We start from the raw sequence: 24,626 nt of genomic DNA, 5'->3' as shown, positions 1-24,626 counted from the left end.
ATGGGAAAGCCTTGTCCATGAAGCCAAGAATCTTATTCCTAATTTTCTTCTGTTCATGACAGCAGGCCTCTCTCTTTTCCATTGTGTCCTGGCTTTCCTTGACTTATGACAATCTCTCACAGTGATTTCTCCATGGTGAGCTAACTCTGGAACTGGCTTAGCAGACTGGTGGCCCCATTTGGAAGAGCAACACACAGGAAGAGCCCACAGAGTCCAGTAAGAAGCCTGGGGTAGCCAGGCACGGTGGTGCATCCCTGTAAGCCCGGCACGGGAGAACCTGATGCATGAGGGTCACAGAGACCTCAAGACCAGTCAGAGATACATGGTGAGTTCCAGAGCAGACTAAATTACATAGCAACGCCCTGTCACAAAAACAAAAAGAGACAGAACCAGCTCTGCAAAGCCAGAGCAAACTTTACTTAAATGCAGGCTAGGACAGATCAGCATCCTGGGAGACAAACTGGTCAAGAAGTGTCTGGGTTATAATCTCCCATTTGATTTGTGCTCACACTGGTAAAGATTCTCTTCTGTTGTTGCTCTTCACTCAGGAAGAGGGCAATGGAGCAGGAGCCAATCAATGTTGAGGGGCGGGCCATATGAACTGTCCAATCAGATGTCCGGGGCGGGAGGATTTTGTTTCCTGGCGGCAAAACCTCACATCCTGAGCTCAGTGCTGAGAGCCGCCCCAACCTGGTAGACCGCCCGACTTTATGATTTCTACTGGCTTCAGGCTGCGTGGGAAGGACCCGAGAGAGCCCCCAGACCTGCAATGGTGACTTTGTGGGACGGGTGCCCTGATAGGGGTGGTCGGGGTGAGGTCTGGGAAGAAGTGTGGGAACAGCAATGGCGGCCGGGGCCTCCCGCTGCTCCGGAGTCAGAGTTCCTCCCTGTCTGGGTGCCTTGTACACTCTGTCCCTCCCACCCTGCCTCGGGCAGGTCTACTGTGTGTGCAGCACCCCATCTGTCCACTGCCACCCCGCCAGCCTGGAGTGCAGTCTTGGCAGCCGCAGCCCACAGCTGTGTCGCTAGCTGTGCACAGAGCCTGGGGATTGTGGGCAGACCCTGATTCTGCTGGTAATCGAGCTGGGGGCTGTGTTGTGCTGGATCCCTAGTCTCATTCGTCCCTCCAGCAGATCTGCAGGAGCTCAGTTTTATAAATGTGTGGGATAGAGGGTCTCAGAGCCACACTGAAGCCCCTCAGGCCAAGGCTGCTCTGTGATGAGAGTAGATTGCCAAAATTCCAACATGTGCCCTCAAGCCAAACTCAGGATAAGTGATGACTAATGCCCCGAGAATTGAAAGAAAGCGTCAGTAGGTGTGGTGGTGCACACCTGTAATCCCAGCACTCCGGAGGGTGAGACAGGAAGTTAGCTGGGAGTTGGGAGTCCAGGCTTAGCTACCCAGTGAGATGAAGGGCAGCCTAAAAACTACATATTGAGAGAAAACAATAAAAAAACAACAAAATCAAGAAAAACAAAAGAAAAAATATTTTTAAAAATAGATATCAGGTAAAAGGCCTAAAACCAGACCAGGCCAAAACAAGCCTTTATTAGGGGAACAGATTTGCCAGGCTGATTCTGAGCCAAGGAGAGACAAAAGCAATATGGCCAAGGCAGGGAGAGTCTTTAGAGACTGGGGTGGGGCTTGTATGGGCTGAGGGGGCATTGAGGGAGGTAGTCACTAGGGAATGGAGAAGCCAGTGATGTCACTAAGGGATAGGTGAGAGAGTATTAGGATACTCTGTAGGTGGGAACAGGGGCATGCTGGGAAGAAGGGTTTGTTCTTTGGTGGGAGCAACCATCTTGGCATGACGTCACACAGGGGAGGGGGCAAGGCACCATAGGAAGAGGGCAGCTACTGTTCTTAAGAGCTGCTGAGGCAGTGGGAGACCTATCAATAGATATGTCCAATATTGCTAGCGATGTGAGTTGGTGGTAGAGTGCTGGCTAAGCATGTAGTGAACTCCTGTGTTACGTACATAGAAATGCAAAAACAATTTTCATCTTAATGATTGATGTGCCACCTCTACTACCAGACCACTTAAGTGAGGCCTTCCCATGGAGCTTAGAATGCAAAGAGAAGTGGAGGGGATGTTAATTGTTAACAAGGGCAGGAGAAAGTGTTCCTGCAAAGGACCACTTCCAGTAGGAGCTGCATGTTACACAGTGTGGGAATCATTAAACTTGGGCATCTATACTGACATGTGATTTGATAGTAGAAAAAAAGCGGGATAGCACCTCAAATAATTGCTGTAGACCTTGGACTATAGACAGTTTTAAGTATTGAAATGCTGATTGATGTGGACTTTATATTAAAGGAATATTGTCGTAGGAGTGAAGCCTGAAATGTGAGATCAGGAGCAATATGAATGATTAGTGATAAGAGTTTTCTCTGCTGAGAGGAGCAAATGGGAGGAGAAAGAAAGTGGGAAGGGGGGATGGTGAAGGTTGTAAAATCCATGCCTACAACAGAGAGGGTCTACCCTTGAGGTCAGAGTGTTAGTGTGACAATGAAGAACTTTGTGTACTGCCACAGACTGGGAATGGGTGAAATATCACAGGCATTAAGGAAAGAGAAGACTTAGTAAAACTTAGATCAATATGTCTTCTGTTACTACTGATCAGGTAACATAATTAGCATTTATTTTTTTTTGAGATAGGATGATTCTATGTAGTTCAGGCTGGCCTTGATCTTACTATGTAGCTCAAGTTTGCCTCCAACTTGTGGCAATCCTCCTGACTCTGCTTCCTGGACACTGAGAGTAGAAGTGTGTGTCAGCACACTCATCCTTAATTGTTTTTGAGGAAACTTGGAAATTCTGTGTGATTGTCTGGCTTAAAAATTGGTGGCTGTCATCATCCAAGTGTAATGGAGAGGAATTTCTCCAGGATACAACACATTTAAGGTGTGGTTGATATTTTTATTGTACAGAAGATTTAACCTAGAACTTTTCTCTGAACTACTTTTTCCACACCTTTTAATAATTTTTAAATTTTGAGAGCAGGTCTCACTATGTTGCCCAGACTGCAGCAAATTTTTGACCTTGTTTCAGCCTCCTGGAGTGCCAAGATGCCAGGAATGTGCCACCATGCCTGGCTAAGATGGGGGTTCTTTCATCACCAGTCTTAAGCTGGATCACTGTCCTTGGTGAAATGAAACTTGAGTGAGGCGTGGTGCTGCCCACCTTTCATCTGAGCCACTTGGGACACTGAGGCTGGATTATTGAAATAGCAAGGCCAGGCTAGAGAATAGACCAAGACCCAGATCAACATATGGTAAAATCACTGGGGCTGTGTCTTCAATTAAAGTAATTTGTGTAACATGTGCAAGGCTCTGAATTCAGTCCAGTACTAAAGGATAAAAGAAAAAGTGATAATAATCAGTAGAAAATGTACTTTGATTTGGAATTTTATACTGTTTGCACACTAGTGGTCTGTGGTATAATACTTGCTCCAGATGCTGGGCAGCAGCAGTGAGTCCCTGCTGTCAGTGACAGGACACCAAGTGACAACATCCAGTGATCTACATTGCAGCACATTCAATAAACTACATGGGGTATTTAATATTTTATCATGAAATAAGCTATGTGTTACATACATTTTCTAACATACAGGTTAGTATAAGTGTGTTTATCAGTTTTAAAGGAGGCAAGGCTTAGCAAATTTGCTGATTATGTATGTTCAGTGCATTTTCAATATGTTATAGTTTGAAGTGCCTGTGGGTTGATCAAGATATTTCCCCTTGATAACTGAAGCAGAATGTGTAGACTCATTTCTTGAACTATTTGTAAAGTGGTTCTCTGTAGAATATGAAGCTTATCAGATAGTACCCAGTGTGGAGTGCTGTATTAATCAGGTTCTTCCAAGGAACTGAACTGGGATACACTATGAGTAATGTTTTGATATTTTAAAAAAGCAGTGCCATGGCTTTTGTGTTCTGGTTTTAGTTTGCTTGTTTATTAATTTTAGTATTATAGAGAGATGCATCACTCTGCTCACAATATCTTGCTTGTTCCATGAGGACAAAGAGATAGAATAGAAGTTTGACCACAAGACACTGCGTATGTATACTGCTGAAATGAAGACTCTTCCATTCCTAGTTCTATTTTGTGCTGATTGTGGGGACCATTCTTACTGCCTCAGTCTTAGAGTGTTTAGCTTTCTACTGTACCCTTTTCTGTTTTCCCATTACCTCTTCCTGACCTTAATGGACTGAACACTTGTCTGCCTGGAACAGTCACCTCCCAGACTTGAGGCTCTTTCTCCTTTGCAGTGACTTACATTACTCTAGGGAAAGAGATGATCAAAAGCCTTTGTTCTGTGTTCCATATGTGGCTGGAGTCTGCAGTCTCTGAAATTCTCCAGAGTTCTCCTGAATTCTCCATACTTAATAGAGAACTCTCTCATGTTGACATCCTCAAGAAGCCTGTGGGAATGGCCTCTGCAGAAGGGGCACAGCTGAGATAAAGCACAGAGCTTCACTTCACTCACCAATAGTCTGGCCTCTACCTCTCCACTGTGTGTCATCATAGCATAGCAAGCTGTGGAGATCTTTGTGAGGTTTTGCTCTAGTAGAATCTGAAAGGAGGTGGGGAGGGGTAGAAGAAGAGAAAAACTACCTGGCATGGTGGTGCATGTCTGTAATCCCAGAACTCAGGAGGCTGAATCAGAAGGATTGCCGTGATTTGAGGGCAGTCTGGGCTACATAGTAAGACCCTGTCTGAAAAAATAAATTAACTAATTCAAAATAAGTAAAAAAGCATTTAAGTACAGATGGAGAGATATTTGTGTCACTCATCTTGGATTTGTAATGCAGAGTTAGAAAAATGTCACCATGTGGGATCTTTTTGCCCTCTCAGGGTGCCACATCATCCAGGATCTTATGTGTCTGCTGGCCCTACTGAGTCAGATATTCAGCCACTGGTGGTGATTCCATACTTCAGAAAACATGTGCATGTAACATAATACCTCACTTGCCTTTTCTACAGTTTTTGGAAAGCAGGCTGTTCAAGTTCTATCAGTGATATAAATGCAGTGGAAATATTCTCTTTCCTGCTGCCCTAGAGACAAATTAGAGACCATGCTGCTGTTGCTCAGGAGCATGCTTGCTAGTGCACAGAGCATGTATCAATTTCAAATTGAACACATGCTGTCCATACTAGCACCAGGGGGCAATAATTCCTATTTCTCTTCCTGACAAATACCAAACGTTTTATTTGCTGAATTTTTTTGATTTGAATTAATATTCCATTCCATTTTTCCATTTATGCGTTCTTTTTCCCCCTTTCCTTTATAGGCCTTTCTCTATTTTATTTGCTTATATTATGTGTTCATATTTGTGTTGAGGATGGTTTTTTAAAAACCTATTTTCTCTTTTTGTTATTTATCACTTGTAGAGAATGAAAATACCTTCTATAATTTTTAATCCACAGGTTAACTTCATTAAGGATATTCTTTGCTGAACAGAAATCATGTTACTCTCTTTGTATCTTTTTATAGTCACCTTAACATTTGTGCCTTTACAAATTTGTACCTGAAGATTTCCCCACTCTCACCAAATGAGAAAATGATTTTCTTATGTTTTCTTCCATGTGTTACAATTTCTTATTTTGTATTTTTGCCTTATGTCTGCCTGGAGTGTTCCTTTGAAATTTTGTGATGAAAACTCAGGTTTACTCGGCCCATAATATATACATATAATTTACTGCCATAAATGTGGGATCAATCACCTGTTCCTCTTGATTTGTGCTGCCAATCATATCAAATTTCACTTTAGAATAAAGCAGATATATTTGTTGATATTTCTAATTTAGTGTTTAATCTAGTCTCGTGTTTAGTCTAGTCTAAATGTTGTCTCATATTCAGACTTAAATGACTGTAACTCTATACTGTGTCCCAGAAAATGGAAAGTAAAAATTCTCTTTAGTTTTTTATTTGAGATTTGAAAAGTATAATGCTATCCTTTGTGTTTCAGAAAGGGTTGCAATAGATGTTTGTCACATTCTTAATTGCTTCAGTAGTATTACAAATATGATTGTATTAAGAATATAATTTAAGTGTGCTGGAGATTTAGCTCAGTGGTTTCACTGCCTGCTGAGCAAGCACAAGAACCTGAGTTCAATCCCCAGTACCAAAAAAAAAAAAAAAGAATATAATTTAATGAATATATAGCGCATCATCAAATCTAAGTCTGTACATTATTTTCTATATATTCAGATCATCTTCTCCAATTTATTTTTCTTTTGGATTTTTGGGACTGGGACTCCTCACGTAGTTCTGGTGACCTTGAAGTCATTGTGTAGCCCAGGTTTGGAAAGAACTGGTGGTTTTCTTCTGCTCAGTCCACCCAACTGCTGGGATTGTAGAATGTGCAACAATCGTGCCTATTGAATTTTATCTGGGCATAATATTTTTCTCAATGATTATGTTGCAGATCTTCAAAGAATTTGTTGATAAGGTTTTCTAAAAGTGGATATATAACTGCTTGGAGAAATATGAGTATTTCTCATTAATGCCTTTACAGCAATATGTGAGGAGGCTTTTCTTGTGTAAAACAAAATATTGACACAGAGTGAGACAAGTCACAGGATGGACAATCTCTTAACTCTTTTTAAGGCTGGTATTAGAAATTTATGGAAACACTGATAAAAGTTCAACCTTCTCTTAAAATGTGTTTTAAAAAATGTACATTCTTCCCTAAAATGTTCACGATATTCACAAGTACATTCTTGCACTTTTGATTCTATTAATAAGAAATCATTGAAAAAACTTGCAGTATGTAAAAAACTCATCCTAAAACAAATCTAAAGCAAAGACCAGTTGTTTCTCTGTAGTTATTATGATTATACTGACATTCTTTTTTTTATTAAATTCTTTTATTGGTACATTGTAGGTATATACATAATTACATTTCTCATTGGGAATTGTACCTTTACATGATGCATCTTGGTTCTTATTTTTTCCCCATTCCTAGCCCTCCCTTCACGCCCTCCACCCTTCCCTATTTACAAAGACTTTATTTCCATTTTTTCCATTTCTCATCATTTTTTCCTTTCCCTTCTTTCCTTTCCCCTGCCCCTCCCACTACTCCTACCCCTTTGGACCTTTTCTTCCTATTTTACTTTATGAATTATTCATTCCAATAGTTGGTACATTTTAGGTATACAATATAATGACATTCATCATTAGAAATTTGCACCTTTACATAGTCTCTCTTGGTTCTTATTTTTCACCCTTGCCCAGCCCTCCCTTCAACCCCTCCAGTCCTCCCTATTTACAAAGATTTTGTTCCTATTTTTCCATTTTCTCATATTAACGCCATTCCCTTCTATCCTTTCCCCCAGCCCTTCCACTTCCTTCCCCATTGTCCCTTTTCTTCCTATTTCACATTACCTATTATAGATTTCATCCTTATTTACACTTTCAGTTTCTCACACCAGAGAAACTATTCAGCATTTACACATGTGTGTCCTATTTATTTCACTTAAGAGTATTGCCTCAGTGTGCATCCACTTAGCTATAAATGTCTTTAATTTCTAATTTTTGATGGGTGAGTAGTACTCCATTTTATAAAAAAGCACATTTTCTTGATCCAATCTCAAGTTGATGGGCATTTGGGCTGTTTCCAAGTTTTAGCTATTACAAACTGTGCTGCTATGAACATGGGTGCACATATATCACTATGGTATGATTGTTTTAATTCTTTGGGGAAGATCCCCAGGAGTGGAATAGCGGGGTCAAATGGGACTTCCAGTCCTAGTTCTTTGAGGTATCTCCATACAGATTTCCAGAGTGGTTGCACCAGTCTACACTCCCACCAGCAGTGGAGCAGAGTTCCTCTTTCCCCACAGTTCCGCTAGCCTTTGTTATTGGTTGATTTCATGATAGCAGCCATTCTTTCTGGAGTGAAGTGGAATCTCAGCATTGTTTTCATTTGCATCTCTTGAATGACCAGTGATGGACATTTTTTTCATGTATTTATTTGCTATTTCTACTTCTTTGTGTGAGAAATGTCTGTTCATTTCAGATGCCCATTTTTGGATTGGGTCTTTAAATTTGGGAGGTCTGATCTTTTTAATTTCTTTATAGATGAGATAGTAGACCTTTGTCTGAGGAACAGCAGGTGAAGATTTTTTCCCACATTGTGGGTTTTCTCTTCACACTGCTGGTGGTTTCTCTTGCTGTGCAGAAGCCTTTTAATAAGAAGAGAACCCATTTGTTGATTGTTTGTGCTAGTTCACAGGCTACTGAGGTTTTGTTCATAAAATCTTTTCCTATACCGATGTCTTCAAGGGTTCTACCTAACCTCTGTTCGAACTGGTTCAGAGTTTCTATTTTAATATTTAAATCTTTAATCCATTTTGATTTTAGTTTAGTGCATGGTGAGAGATACAGGTCTAGTTTTAATCTTTGGCAAGTTGAAACCCAATTTTTCCAGCACCATTTATTAAAGAGGCTATCTTTCCTCCGGTGAGGGTGTTTGGCTCCCTTGTCAAAGATGAGATGGCTGAGTGTGCCTGGCATTGTTTCTGCATCTTCTAATCTGTTCCACTGGTCCTCAAGTCTGTTTCTTTGTCAGTACCATGCTGTTTTTATCACAGTAGCTTTGTAGTATAGTTGCCGATTGGGGATTGTGATACCCCCTGCCATGTCTCTGTTACCTAGAATTGCTTTTGCTATTCTGGGTCTCTTGTTCCAAATGAATTTTTGGATTTTTTTCTCGAGGTCTATGAAGTATGCTGCTGGGATCTCAATTGGAATTGCATTAAATCTATATAGCAGTTTTGGAAGTATAGCCATTTTCACTATATTAATCCTTCCTACCCAGGAGCAAGGGATGTCTGTCCATTTTCTGATATCATCTTCAATCTCTCTTTTCAGAGTGCCATAGTTTTCAGAGAAGAGGTCTTTGATTTCTTTCGTTAGGATGATTCCTAGGTATTTCAGTTTTTTGGATGCTATTGTGAAAGGAATTATTTGCCCTATTTCTCTCTCAGTGAGTCTGTCATTTGTGTAGAGGAAAGCTATTGATTTTTGTGTGTTGACCTTGTAACCAGCTACTTGACTGAATTTGGTTCTTAAGTCTAGAAGACTTTTGGTGGAGTTCTTGGGGTCTTCTATATAGAGTATCATGTCATCTGCAAATAATGACAATTTGACTTCTTCATTACCTATCTTTATTCCTTTTATTTCTTTCTCTTGTCTAATTGCCGTGGCTAATGTTTCCAGAACTATATTGGAGAAGAGTGGTGATAGTGGACATCCTTGTCTTGTTCTTGATTTTAGTGTGAAGGATTTCAGTTTTTGACCATTTAGTATGATATTGGCTGTTGGTTTTTCATAGATGGCTTCTATCAGTTTGAGGTAGAGACCATCTATTCCAATTTTTTGTAGGGATTTTTATCATAAATGCATGTTGGATTTTGTCAAATGCTTTTTCTGCATCTATGCAGATATTCCTATGGTTTTTGTCCTTGGCTCTATTGATATAGTGTATTACATTGATTGATTTGCATATATTGACTCATCCCTGCATCCCTGGGATGAATCCCACTTGATCAGGGTGTATGATCTTCTTGATGATTTTCTACATTCTGTTTGCCATTATCTTATTAAGGATTTTTGCATCTATGTTCATTAGTGAGATTGGCCTATAGTTCTCTTTTCCTGTTGGGTCTTTCTCTGCTTTGGGGATCAAGGTGATGCTTGCTTCCAGGACTGAATTTGGGAGTATTGCTTCCCTTTCAATTTCAGTGAAGTGTTTAAACAGTAGTGGCAGCAGTTCCTCTCTACATGTCTTGTAGAATTCAGCAGTGAAGCCTTCAGGGCCTGGGCTTTTCTTAGTTGATAAGTTTTTAATTACATTTTCAATTTCATTGGTTGATATTGGGTTGTTCAGAATTTTTAGGTCTTCTTCGTTCAACTTTGGTAATTCATATGTATCTAAGAATTTGTCCATTTCTTCTGTGTTGTCCATCTTATTGCATATAGGTTCTGGAAGTAGGTATCGATGATCTTCTGGATTTCTGCTGGGTCTGTTGTAATTTCACCCTTTTCATTCCTAATTGCATGGATTTGGGCCTTTTCTTTCCTTTTTCTGACAAGGTTGGCTAAAGGTTTATCAATTTTGTTGATTCTTTTGAAGAACCAACTCTTGGCTTCATTGACTTTTTGTATCGTTTTCTTAGTCTCCATTGCATTGATTTCTCCTTTGATCTTTATAATTTCCTCCCTTGTATGAGCTTTGGGGTTGTCCTGCTCTTTTTCTGAAAGCTTGAGGTTCAGCATCAGGTTGTTTAATTGGGCTCATACTGTTTTCCTAATACGCATATTCACTGCTATGAATTTCCCTCATAAGACAGCTTTCATTGTGTCTCATTGATTCTGATATGTTGTAATATCATTGTCATTTAATTGAAGGAACTGTCTGATTTCTTTAATTTCCTCTGTGACTCATTGGTTATTCAGAAGTGTGTTGTTCAATTTCCACATGTTTATGAAATATTTTGAGTTTCTTTTGGTGTGGCTCTCCAATTTCATCACACTGTGGTCTGATAATATACAGGGGATTCAATTCCTTTGCACTTACTTAAACATGTTCTATATGTGAGTATATGGTATATTTTGGAGTATGACCCATGTGCAGCTGAGAAGAATGTGTATTCTGATTTTGTGGGGTGGAAGACTCTGTAAACATCTGTTAAGTTCATTTGTTCAAGAGTTCAATTGAGTTCTAATATTTCATTACTTATTTTTAGTCTATTTGATCTATCTATTTGTGACAGTGGGGTGTTGAGGTCCCCCACTAAAATTGTATTAGTGCATATATGACTTTTCATGTCTGTTAGTATTTGTTTTATATAGTTGGGTGCACTAGTGTTTGGTGCATAGATATTTATGATTGTCATCTCTTCTTGGATTCTTCCCTTTACAAGGATGTAGTGTCTTTCTTCACCTCTCTTAGTCATTGTTGGTTTGAAATCTACTCGATCTGCCAAGAGGATAGCTACTCCTGCTTTTTGTTGGGTTCCTGTCTCATGGAGTATTGTTTTCCACCCTTTAACTTTCAGTCTATGAGTTTCCTTTTGAATGAAGTGTGTTTCTTGTATGCAGCATATTGTTGGATTTGGCTTCTTGACTCATTCTGCCAGTCTATTTCTTTTGATTGGTGAATTGAGACCATTAACGTTGATGGTTATAACTGAAACGTATTGACTTGCCATTGTCATGACTTTTTCTTTTTGTTGGGTTTTCCCTCTTTACATTTAATTTCTTGTCATGCCAGATGGGTTCATTCTGCTTTGCTTCCTGGGGTTGTGATCCTCAATGTCTGATCCTAGGATATTGTGTAAAAGTCTTTGGAGTGGTGCTTTGCTATTCACGAAGTTCCTAATGTGCTCTTTGTCATGAAAGTGTCTTATTTCTCCATCAATTTTGAAAGATAGTTTTGCAGGGTACATCAATCTGAGTTGGAGGCTGTTTTCTTTTAGGGCTTAAAATATGTCACTCCAAGCTCTTCTTGCCTTGATGGTTTGTGTTGAGAAGTTTGCTGTCATTCTGATGGGCTTTCCTTTGTATGTGATTTGTTTCTTTTCTCTCACTGCTTGGAGAACTTTGTTCTTCTGCTGTGCTTCTGGAATCTTAACGATTATATGCCTATGTGTCCATTTTTTTGATCAATGCTATTTGGAGTCCTATATGCCTCACTTATCTGTATGTCAAGCTCTTTTTCCCTGCTTGGGAAGTTTTCTGCCATTATTTCTGTGAAGAGATTTTTTATGTCTTCTGCACTCTCTCCTGTTTCTTCATTGAGCCCAATCAGTCTTATGTTATTCTCCTTTGCATCATCTAGCAACTGCTGGATTAATTTCTCATGTTCCCTTATAATTTTGAAGCAATTTTTTTTTCCTGGTCACTATTTGCAGTCTTATCTTCTCTATCTGAAATTCTGTCCTCACATTGGCTCATTCTGCTGTGTAGACTTTCAATGGAGTTTTTCTTCTCCTGGAAATCTATTTGCATCTGTTTTATGGATTCCATTTGTTTCTTATGTTGGGATTCCATCATTTTCCTCAGCTCCTCTCTAGATTTATTAATCATGTCTTTCACTAGGGGCATAATTTCTCCTGTTATCTGAGAAAGTATTTGATTTCATTTTTTCCAGATCACCTTTTGTTGTCAGTTTAGTGGGTCCAGGTGTTTGAGTATCAGAGTGTTCCATCTCATTTCCCTTTGGGGTTGCTGTAGGTGATCTGCAAATCTGGTTTTGTGACTTATTTACATGTTTTCTCATTTCAACTGGGGCAGTGGACTGTTAGCACCTGCATGCATTACCTCCTCTGAGCTGGGTGAGGTGTGACAGTGGCTGGGAACAGCAGTAGGGATGGTGACCCCAAAGCCCTTTCCTGTGGGCTGGGATCAGCTGGAGGGATGGTGGCCGGGAAACCCCTTCCTCTGGACCAGGAGCACTGGGATGGTGGCTCAGAAGTCCCTCCCTGTGGGCCAGGAGCAGTGGGATGGATGGTGACCCAGAAGCCCCTTCCTCTGGGCCAGTAGCAGTGGGACAGAAGGTGGCCCAAAATCCCTTTCCTCTGGGCTGGGAGCAGCAGGAGGGATGGTGACTGGGAAGCCCCTTCCTCTGGACCAGGAGCAGTGGGACGACAGCTCAGAAGCCCCTACCTCTGGGCCGGTAACAGTGGGACTCAGTACCATTGTCTAGTGTTCTGGTGTCCTCTGTGTCTTTTTAGTGTGTAATCAGGTGGCTGCCTGTCTGAGGCAGGGTGATTCGGTGTCTTCCACGGGACTCAGGGCCTCAGTAGGGCATGCTCAGACACACCTGTCTGCAGCAGGCTCATACAGTGTGTGTTCTGCTCCACTGGGGACCTTGGTAGGGTGTGGGCAGACCTGCCCATCTGGAGTGGGTGACTCAGTGCCCTCCGCACAACTCAGGACCTTGGTAGGGTGTGCACAGACCTGCCTGTCTGCAGCGGGCTGCCTCAGCATGTTCTGTGTGACTCAAGGCCTAGATAGGGCATGAGCAGACCCACCTGCCTGCAGCAGGCTGACCCAGCATCCTCCATGTGACCCAGGACCTCACTAGGGCATGCACAGACTCACCTGCCTGCACCGGGCTGACTTGGTGTGTTCTCCTGACATTCATTTTTTTAAAAAACAGATTTGAGAGGTATTCCCTCATACTATGTCTTCTGATTGGAGAATCCCTTGGTTTTATTGCATTCATATAGTTTTAGTATTAAAACTATGAGAAAGACTTATTTTCCAGTTGATCTCTGACAAGATGGATCTTCCTCTTGTTTTAAGACATTGACACTTTCATCATCTGTGGATAACAATTTTGCCTCTTCCATTTCAATCCTATGTCACTTATTTCTCTTCCCTGTATTATAACATGACACATGAATTTTGGTCTCACATGGCAGAACAGTGGATATAGTGAATATCCTTGACTCATTTCTGATTGTAAAAGAATTCATGACAGTATCTTCATTTACAGTCCCATATGTTAATTTTGTGGTATATGAGCTTTATTTAGTTGTTAATCCCTTTTGGCTTTTTATTACAGACATTTAATAAATGATAGAAATTAAAATTTAGGAAACATGTTTATGCCAGGATTCAAATAAGGATTTTCTTTGTTGATTTCTATTTTTGATACCGAACAACCCTAATCTTTCATAAATATACAATTATCACTTAATTATGATATTATGGCAATGTGAGTGTGTATGTGTGTGAGTATATGTCTCTGTGTTTGCATATATGTAGTTGTCCCAGGGCATCACATATGTTAGGGACTGTTGCTACCACTTGGGTTCCTACCAAAATGAGAAGCTATTTTCTAATAAACCCTTGTAATTTACTATTTAATGTTTTATCCAGGCCTTGAAAATCTGTCTGCATAGGTGTTATAGGCTTTTCTTATAAACACACTGCCTGGTTTGAGGTAAAGATCACACTAACTTGATGAAATTTCTGCAGGGATTTCTTTTGATTGATTGATTGATTGATTGACTGATAGGATCTCACTATGTAGCCCAGTACTGGCCTTAAACTCACTATGTAGCCTAGGCTGGCCTTGAACTCATGGCAATCCTTCTGTCTCAGTCTTCCAAGTGCTAGAACTACATGTATATACCACCATGCCTGGCTCTCTTATGCTCCCCCCTTTTTATTAGACATAGGAGACCTTGTGTAGCTAAGCATATTTTTTAGGATAATGGTTACATTAGTTTATATTTTATACACATAACAAACATATTGATCATGAGGAATTGGTATAGATATATATCTCATCTTAATCTATATCTCAGTTTTATGGAAGCACCTGTAATCCCATCTGGAGATGAATTTATGAAGGGAAGGTTTTTAATTGCCACTTGAGATGCTTGCCAACTTGTTGAATTCTCCACAGTCCCTCTTATTCATATACCATATTTGAAATTTTACATATTGCTAGGAATGTATATCTACTATCAAAAATTCAATAAATGATCATTTAATTATACATTTTATTTTAAAATATCCTCCATTGACCAAATGCAGAGGTACAGTATACTCATGTAATCCCAGTATTCCAGGCTATCTACAGGATCAAATTTGGGTGGCCAACATGGGCTAATAGTGTCTCTTTCTCACAAATAAAAATATCAGTGGTCTTTGCAAATATTTCTCATTTTCATAGTGAGTTTTGAAGTCACACCTGTCTTATTATTTCTTGTTCATAGTTTTCAGATTATTGAATTCAGTTTCATTAATTTTGTTCTCATGAACTGTTTTGCTAAACATGTTTCTTAAAACCTCTATTTAATTGAATTTTTATTTCAAAATTTGACAATGTCCTTAAATTATCACCTAATTCTAAATATTTCAAAATTCATTTTGTGACATTTAAAACAAAAGATTATTTAAGAGGGAGGTTGGCATCAAAAACATTGGTGACCTGAATGTGGTTCAGTCATAGAGCATGTGTTTAGGGACATGGAGGCCCTGGATGCTCTTCCCTATTCTGATGCTGAGAAATGAAAGCAAATGTGATTGGTAAATCTTCATTCTCTACAATTTCTAAGTTTTCTGTATTTCAATTAAGATAATATTTATGCTTAGTAAGTGGAGGAAGGTAGCATATATTCTTACAGAATTTTTGTAAAACATCTCTTTCTTTGGAAATATTCTTGTTTTTTTGAATGATCTAAATATATCTAAATATTAAAACTGAAACACTAAACCAGCTGGAAGAGAGGTTAGGTAGAACTCTTGAAGACATTGGTGTAGAAAAAAATTTCATGAACAAAACCTCAGTTGCCCATCAACTAGTACAAAGAATCAACAAGTAGGATCACTTCTTATTAAAAAGCTTCTGCACAGCAAGAGAAACCACCAACAGTGTGATGAGACCACACTCAATAAGGGAAAAAATTTTTACTAGCTGTTCCTCAGACAAAGGGCTACTATCTAGAATATATAAAGAACTTAAAAAAGCAGACCTTCCAAATTTAAAGTCTCAACCCCAAAATGGGCATCTGAAATGAACAGACATTTCTCAGACAAAGAAGTAGAAATATCAAATAAACATATGAATAAATGTTTAACATCACTGATCATTGGAGAGATGCAAATGAAAGCAACACTGAGATTCCACCTCACTCCACAAAGAATGGCTGCTATGAAGAAGTCAACCAATAACAAATGCTGAGGGGGGGTGATGTTGTGCAAAAAGGAATCCTTCTCCACTCCTGGTGGGAGTGTAGACTAGTGCAACCACTGTGGAAATCAGTATGGAGATATCTCAAGCAACTAGGATTTGAGGTCTCATTTGACCCAGGTATTCTCCTACTGGTTATCTTCCCCAAAGAAGCAAACCACAGCAATATATTTGCACCCATGTCCATAGCAGTACAGTTTGTAATAGCTAAAAATTGGAAACACCTCAATAACCCATCAATTGGAGACTGGATAAAGAAAAAATATTTTAATGCAGTACCACTGAGCTATAAAGAATGAGAAATGAGAGGCATTTATAACTAAATGGATGCACATTGAGGCACTACTCTTAAGTGAAATAAGTAGGAGAGTAGTGTAAATACCAAATAGTTTCTCTGGTGTGAGAAACTGAACATGGAATAAGGATCAGAATGTATAATAGATAATGTGAAATAGAAAAGGTCCAAAGGGGAAGTCGGAGGGCTTGGGGAAAGCAAAGAAGGGAATGGAATTAATATGATGAAAGGAAAAAATTGAAAGACAGTCTATAAATAATGAGGGTGGAGGGGTTGATGGGAAGGGAGGGGAATGTGGAAAAATAAGAATTGGGATATATCATGTAAGGTACAAATTTCCAATGCTGAATGTCATATACCTAAAAAGTACCAATAAAATTAATTTTAAAAATTTGCAAACAAATAATGTACTTATGGAATAATTGATTTTACCTGCTGACCAGTGAACAAATCAAAGTAGTCCCTGTATTTGGTTAAGAATGGGAAGGATTTGATTAAATCTAGCAGTGAGGAGATGGAGCGGCCTCTTTTCTCAAATCATCATCTCTCCATTTAAAAGTCGGCAAAGGTAATTTAGCTTAAGAAACAGTGTGCAGGGATCACAAAGAGGTAATGCACATCTCCGCATTAGCTTTATCCCTTTGAGCCATCTTCCAGCTTGTTGTCCAGCTTCATCCCTGCCAGCTCATTGTCCCCTTGTGGAAAGGAAACCCAGGCTCTAGGCTTCCTGGGGTCATCATGTTCATATTTTGCTTTTCATCTGTTGTGAGGACGGTGGGGAAGCTGTGTATGCCCTACATCTCAGGAAGCCACTTACCTCTCAAAGGAAGAAATGTCTTCGAATGTCCTATACTTCAGCCAGGCATGGTGGCACACATCAGTGATCCCAGGAATATGGAGGCTGAGGCTGAGGCAGGTGGATCCCTTCAAGTTGGAGGCCAGCCTGGGCTACATAGCAAGACCCTATCTCCAAAACACCTAAAAAGATCTAATTAAGTGCTATATTTCAGTGCTTGTTACAATAGCATTTCATCTGTGTACAGCCTAAAATTTCTTTTTTTAGTACATTTTTGCAATTCATGCAGTTTACCACCATCTTGGGGAGTGGTTATGTTCCACAGCTTGTTTTTTTGTCTTTAATCCCCTCCCTCTTCTCTCCCCTTCCTCCCTTCTCCAATTTCCCATCCCCATTTTCTTTCTTACTGATGTCATGCGTTTAGCTCTTGTTATTGCATATAATGTTTACATTAATTGAGGATAATAAATCCTTGTACATGGCATTCTTTTTCTTATTTCCCCTTTCTGTCCTTGTCACCACTCTAACTTTCCCTTGGATCACTTCCCTATTGCAAGAGATCCATCTCCTATTCCCCTTCTATCCATTGTTTATTATTCTCTCTGATTGTCCTTTGCCTCACTCAAATGATACCATGTGGTGTTTAAGTTTCTGCGTCTATATTTTCTAGATGCATCTATTTTCCTACAATTGTCTCAAATCTGTCATTCTTTACAGCAGAATACTATGCTGTTATATAAAGATACCACATGATCTTTAACCAATGACCTGTTGATGGGTATTCAGGGTGTTTCCAGAACTTAGCTATTATGAGTTATGCTGCTATAAACATTGGTGTGCATGCATCACTGGAGTGTGATATATTAAGCTCTTTGGGGAGAGCTGGGTTGTATGGAATTTCTAATTTCAGTTCTCTGACAACTCTTCATACTGACTGCTATAATGGTTGTACTAGTTTACATTCACCAAAAATTTAGGGTTCCTTTTTCACCACAGCCTCATGAGCGTTTCTTATTGTTTGATTTCTTAATGATTGCCATTCTTTCTGGAGTAAGAATAGTAGCATTGTTTTATTTTTTGTTTCTCTAATGGCCGGAGATGGTGAGCATTTACTCATATATTTGGGAACCATTTGTATTTCTTCCTCTCTCAAGTGTCTGTTCTTTTCTTTTACCTATTTTTTGACTGGATCATTAATTTTAGGTGGTTTAATTTTTTTCTGTTCTTTGTATATTGTCAATATTCATCCTTTAAGGAATAGCTGGCATTTTTTTTCCCATTCTGTATGTTGTCTCTTCACTCTACTAGCTGGTCCTTTTGCAGTTTAGAAGCTTTTAATCTGACTTAATCCCCTTTGTTAATTCTTGCCATTATTTCTTGTGTGATTGAGGTTCTATTTAGAAAATTCTTTCCTATATCTATGTTGTCAAGTGTTTTCTCTACTTTATCTTCCAATAGGTTTAATGTTTCTGTTTTAATGTTTAGATCTTTGTTTCATTTATATTTCCAATTGTATGTAGTAAGAGATAAGGGTCCAGTTGCAATATTAGGTACACAGATAACCAATTTTGCAGGCACCACATGTTGAATAGCCTGTCTTACCTCCAATATATGTTTTTGGCTCCTTTGTTGAAGATCAAATAGTTGAATGTGTCTAGAGAAGTTTCTGTACCTTTGATTCTGCTCCATTGATCCTCATATCTATTGTTATTCTAGTACTCTGCTGTTTATTTATTTTTTATCACTATACCTTTGTAGTATAGCTTCAAGTCAGCTATTACTCTGCCTCCTACTTTGCACATTTTGCCAAAAATTGCTTCTGCTCTTCTGGGTCTCTTCTGATTTCAAAAGAATCTCAGAGTTGATTTTTCATATCTGTAAAGTGGGCTGGGGATTTAGCTCAGTGGTTCTGCTGCCTGCCTCGCAAGTGGAAGGACCCGAGTTCAATCCCCAGTACCAAAAAGAAATCTGTAAAGTATGCTGTAGATATTTTGCTAGGACTGCATGAAATCTGTATAAGAGTTTTAGGAGTATGGCCATTTTGATAATATTGATTCTGGGTATCAAAGAGTGGAAGACATCTTTTCATTTTCTGATGTTCTCCTCAATCTCTTCAGAGTACTGTAGTTTACTATGTAGAGGTCTTTCACTTACTTGGAGAGATTAATTCCTTGGCATTTCATTTTTCTTGAATCCCCTGTGAATGATAGTATTTTCATAATTTCCTTTTCATCCTATTTATTGGTAGTGTGCACAGATTCTAATGATTTTTGTGTGTTGATCTTGTATGCCACTACACTGATGAAGTTCACCCATAACTTCTAGGAGTGTTTTGGTGTAGTTCTTTGGGTCTTCTATATAGAATATCATGTCTTCTCCAAATAATGATAATTTGAGTTCTTGTTTTCCGGTGTGTATCCCTTTTATTTCTTTCTCTTGGGTGATTTCTCTGGCTAATGTTTCAAGTATTATGTTGAGTAGAAGAGGTGACAGTGGCTGGCTATTCAGTTCAGTGGTTCCGCCACCTGACTCACAATCACAAGGTCCTGAGTTTGATCCCTGGTACCAAAAAAAAAAAAAGAAAGAAAAGATGAAGAAGAAGAGGTGGCAGTGGATATCCTTGCCTTCTTCCTGATTTTAGGGGGAATGCATTTAGTTTTTCTCCTTTTAATATGATGCTGGCTATTGATTTGTCATAAATAACCTTTATCATATTCAGGTATTGCCTTTTTATACAGTGGGCCTTTGACCTATGAACTCAAGCAGTTCCTGAGTGCTTGTTCTAAGTCAAAACAGCTAAGGTCTGGATGTTTACCTTGGTACACACTACAGATAACAAGAGGTTGATAAATCTTGCATTAACCTAATTAACCCAAGTTGTTCATATGTCAGGCTAGTCATAACTTGGTGGTGCATGGTACCTGTTTTCTTCAGTTTTTATAGTGAAGGGGTGTTGGATTTTGTCAAAAGACAAAAATCTGCATCTATTTCTGAATCTATTCTCTACTTCTATTTTCTACATCTATTGATAAGATCACATGGGTATTTTTTCCCTTCTATTTATGTGATATATTACACTTATTAACATATATTCAACCATCCTTCCATCTCTGGGATGAAACCTACTTGGTTAGGATATATGATCTCTTTGATAATGTGATGTATTGTTTGCTAATATCCTATATTGAGGATTTTTGTATCTATGTTTATTAAGGAGATTGCCTCATAGTTTTGATTTTTATTTGGGTCTTTATCTTATTTGGGGATCAGGGTGATACTAGCTTCCATAAATATTTGGGAGCACTCCATTCATTTCAATTTCTTTGAAGAGCTTGAAGGGTATTAGTAATATAACATCCTTAAAGGGTTTGTAGAATTCAGCAGTGATGCATTGGGTCTTGGGCCTGTATAGTTGGTAGATTCTTTGTTACTGTATCAATTTCATTGCTTGTTATTGGGTTGTTAAATATCTTTATGTCTACTTGGGTTAGTTTTAGTAGTTTGTACATGTCTAGAAATCTGTCCCTTTCTTCAAAACCTGCTAATTTGTTGGAATATAATTTTTAAAGCATTTATTATCATCTGGATTATCAGTGTATGTTGTGATTTCACTTTTTAAATTTCTTCTTTGGGTTGTTTTGTTTTGAGACAGGGTCTTGCTATGTAGTTCAGGCTAGCCTTGAACTCATTATGCACCCCAGGTGGGCCTCAAACTCAATGCAGTCCTCTGCCTCAGTCTCCCAAGTGCTGATATTATAGGCCCCACACTGGATTCACTTTTTAAATTAGTAATTACATTGATCTGAGTCTTTTTTCATGTTTTCTTCATAAGTCTTGGGAAAGGATTATCTCTTTTATTTATTCTTTCAAAGAACCAACTCTTTGATTCATTTTTTAAATTCATTTAGTATCAATTTCACTGATTTCTGCTCTCAGCTTTATAATTTCCATCCTTAATTTTGATTTGGGGCTGGCTTTTTGTTTCTCAAGTATCTTAAGATTTTTCATAAGAATGTCTACTTGAGCTTGCTCTGTTTTCCTAATATGAGCCTTGTTTACTATGAATTTTCTGCTTAGGACTCCTTTCACAGTGTCCCCGAGTTTTCAATAAGTTGTACCATCATTGTCATTACCTTTGAGAAAATTTAAAAATTCCTTATTTCTTTTGTGACTCAGGAGCTATTTAGGAGCATATTGTTGATTTTGCTGAAGCTTTTGCCTTCTCCAAAATTTTTTCTGTTGATTTCTAGTTTCATTGCACAGTGGTCTGATAGCGTACAGGGGTTAATTTCTATTTTTTATATTTACTTAAGCAGGTTTTGTGGACAAAGCACCATGTGGACAAAGTACCATGTGCTGCTGAAAAGAATATATATTTTTGTTGTAGAGGGTGGAATACTATGTATATATTCATTAGGTTAATATGTTCAAGGGTGGTTCGGCTCGGAAATTTTTACTTTTTTTTTTTAGTTGATCTACTTCTTTGCAAATGTAGGGTTTTAAAATCCTCTACTATGATTGTGTTACTGTTTATTTGATCTTTTAATTTCAGCAGTTTTTATTTTATGAGTGCTCCCATATCTGGTGCATATATGTTTATCAGTTACCTCTTCTTGTTGATTGTTCTTTTAACTATTATATAGTGACCTTCTTTGTCTCCTCTAATCAGATTTTACTTGAAGTTTACCATGTCTGATGTTAGCATTGCAACTCTTGCTTGTTTTGGGGGTCCTGGTTCCTGAAATGTTGTTTTTGATCCTTTAATTTTTAGTCTATGAATATCTTTTTGGGTTAAACCAGTTTCTGGAATGCCACAGATTGTTGGATTCTTTTTTTGATCTAGCCTGCCAGTCTGTATCTTTTAATTGGAGAGTTGAGGCCCTTAACAATGAGAGATATTACTGAGATGTGTTGGTTATAACCATTGTCTTTTTTTATCTGTTGGTGTATACTTTATCTTCTCCCAATATTTTCATTGCTGTCTATCCTTTGGCTTCACCAGTTTTCTGTGTTTTGATCTGTGCATAATTTTTTTTTCTGTGAAGAATATCCTTGAGTATTTTCTCTGGAACTAGTTTAGCACTCATATGTCTTCCAAGCTGTCCTTCTCATGGAAGTACCTTATTTCTCCATCTATTTTGAGCGATAGCTTTTCTGGGAAAGGTAGACCTCAGTAGGCATCATGGCAAATTTTTTGAAAGGCATATTATGGGGGTGTATAATGCTCATGTGTATTTTTAGAAATATTTCTATTAATGAATTAATTTTATGAGTTTTATTATATTAAAGAATACGCACTTGGGAAAATAAAATATCAACAAAATAAAGTATCAAATATGTAATGAGTATTTAGAACAAACATCATCATTTTCAACATCAACTGTTTACCTACTTGCAAGATCTAAAAAATAACAAAAATATTCCTGTGTGAGCTATAATGCAAATACAAATAACTCTACTAGAGTAATAACCTTTGTTTCAATTATCACACCTAACATAGTCTTCACATATGAGAACAGCATGTGTCATACATAAGTCTCAGTGCACTGACAGCATGTGTGGTTAGATTTCTTTTCCTTTTTGGCAGGTCATACTTGTCACCTCTCTTGTCTTCCTCTTCTGTCAGGAGCTTCTTATTATATTATACAATGTGCACTTAACAGGAAAATAAAATACCAAATGTGTAATGTTTAGAATAAACATCAACATTTTCAACATCAACTGTTTACTTACTTACAAGATCTAAAAAATAACAGCAGAAATAATAGGAGAGCTACAATGAAAATACAAATCAAAGTGTTACAAAAATAATCTTTACTTCAGTTATCACACCTAAGGCAGTTTCCACACATGAGAACAGCATGTTCTATACATAGATGTCACTTATATTGACAGCACAGGTATGCTGTTTACCTGTCTTCTTTGGCAGGACACACTTGACATCTTGCTGCTCTTCCTGTTTCCTTAGGAAATTCTTGTTATGTTCACCTGTCTGTTCACTGGTCTGCTCCAGAATTCATTTAGTGACTTCTTTAGACAGATACACATTGTCTCCTTCCTCTGTTGTAATTGATCATTTATCAATTCCAGCACCAATCCTCTAAGAAAATTTTGCCCTGATAATTTGTGCATGTTTTTTTTTTGTAAACTATGAAACCATGCCTGACATATTTAAGATTGAATAAAACACAACCAATGGCCAACACTTTGTGTAGGAACATAAGAGTTGCTGCATAACTCATCAATAATATGTACTCTGACTTTCATGGTGTTATAAATTGTGACCATTTCTGGCTGCATTTGTGTTGATTCACCATCAATGTTTGTGTGTTTTTTGGTTGGTTGGTTTACAGAGTCTCACTAGTAGTCCAGGCTAGTCTTGAACTCACTGTAGCACAGGCTGACCTTGAGCTCACAAAATCTTCCTGGTAAAGCCTCCAGAGTGCTGGGATTACAGGTGTGCACTGCCATGCTTAGACTCACTATCAATCTTATCAGTAACTATGACAGTATTACTACTACTTTGACTTTCCAGATTCACCAGAGTGCTGAGATTGAAGGCACCATCCCCAGCTTCACCATCAATCTTATCATCATGGTGTAATGTTGACAGTATAAACACTATTTTGTTTTTCTTTGCTGTATAGGAGGCCAATGTATGTCTTTCTGAAATCCAAAGATTGTACTGTACATTTTCCTATTATGAACTTGGAACATTTTTCCAGAAATCTCAGCTTTGTTCTTGGAAATAATTTCTGTGCTGGTCATCTAGAGTACTTTTAGCAAATATAACATCAATGGGTAACTAATGAACCAATTATTGAGTATGACATTTTTTGAAATAAGTGCAAAAAGTAGTTTGACAATGTCAAATGGCTTATCACTGCACAAATAAAAGACCTGGTGGCTGAGTTCCAGATTAAATTTTTTAATTCAAGATGTAAAATGTCTTGTCATCTACCAGTGATAGGGAAAAAGTTTGAGACAGCTTAGTAGATTAACTATTAAAGTAGTTGCAGAAGAAAAGTGGGTAGTGTATCTCTTTAAAACTTACCTTAGCCCATTGCTCTGGTTGTTTAAAGCAATGGATGTATGACTTTTGACCTGTAGCCTTCCTACAGATAACATCCTAATTCTGAAGAACAAAGTTGCAATGCTTGCTCAAACTTGTGATCTATATGCTTTAACTGTCATGTGTTAATGACTGTAATCAGTAACAGAAACCACCTGTGTCTAACCATTAACCAGGAATTGGAATTTTACTTTCTTAACAAAGGCCACCAGGGATGAGATAATGACTAACAAAAGTATAAAAGGGGAAACTGAACAAAGAGCTATGCAGACACTGACCAGACCAGTTTCTGGTGGTCCTGCCTGCCTGCAAGTAAAACTTTTATGATTTTATCCAAATTCTGTGTCTCCAGGTATTTCTTTCTGCAATTTCTGGAACACCAGGGCAGGTATTTTTATACCATACTTGGAAGGTTTATTTGGCATATACTACCAAAACCTTCAACAACTACAAAATGATGCAAGTTGTTCATCAATTATCATATATTCAGATGGTGTATAAATTGCTGAACAGTTTGAAACAAAACTTTCCAAAAAATGGGTGAAAAGCAGCCAAATTGTTGGATTGTTTTCTCTCATTGGATCTTTCTGTAATTAAAATGTAGGCAATTTGGAAGGAAACCATATCTCTTGAGTATCATTGTTCAAAAAATCTCAACTTCACATCTGTCACGTCTCCATAAATCCTTTAGATACTGATGATTAGAATGATAAAGTCCTGCCATGATGGCTTTTAGTTCAGAT

At 38.2% G+C, this 24,626-nt stretch overlaps 1 protein-coding gene across 1 annotated transcript in view; it reads left to right on the top strand.

Moving 5' to 3' along the window:
* Positions 1-618: 618 nt before the first annotated feature.
* Positions 619-24,626, top strand: part of LOC110347540 (zinc finger protein 124-like) — a 72,182-nt gene continuing 48,174 nt past the window's right edge. Inside the window, exon 1 of the mRNA XM_087200291.1 lies at positions 619-772. Coding sequence (XP_087056417.1) covers positions 770-772 — 3 coding nt within the window. The 5' untranslated portion in view covers positions 619-769. The remainder of the gene's footprint in view (positions 773-24,626) is intronic.

The sequence above is a fragment of the Heterocephalus glaber genome, unplaced genomic scaffold (genome assembly GCF_053883595.1).
Source record: "Heterocephalus glaber isolate CG9 unplaced genomic scaffold, H.glaber_assembly_v1.0 deba00001737, whole genome shotgun sequence".
NCBI lineage: Eukaryota > Metazoa > Chordata > Mammalia > Rodentia > Bathyergidae > Heterocephalus > Heterocephalus glaber.
The sequence above is the reverse complement of the archived record's forward strand: the minus strand, read 5'-3'. Positions and strand labels throughout refer to the sequence as shown.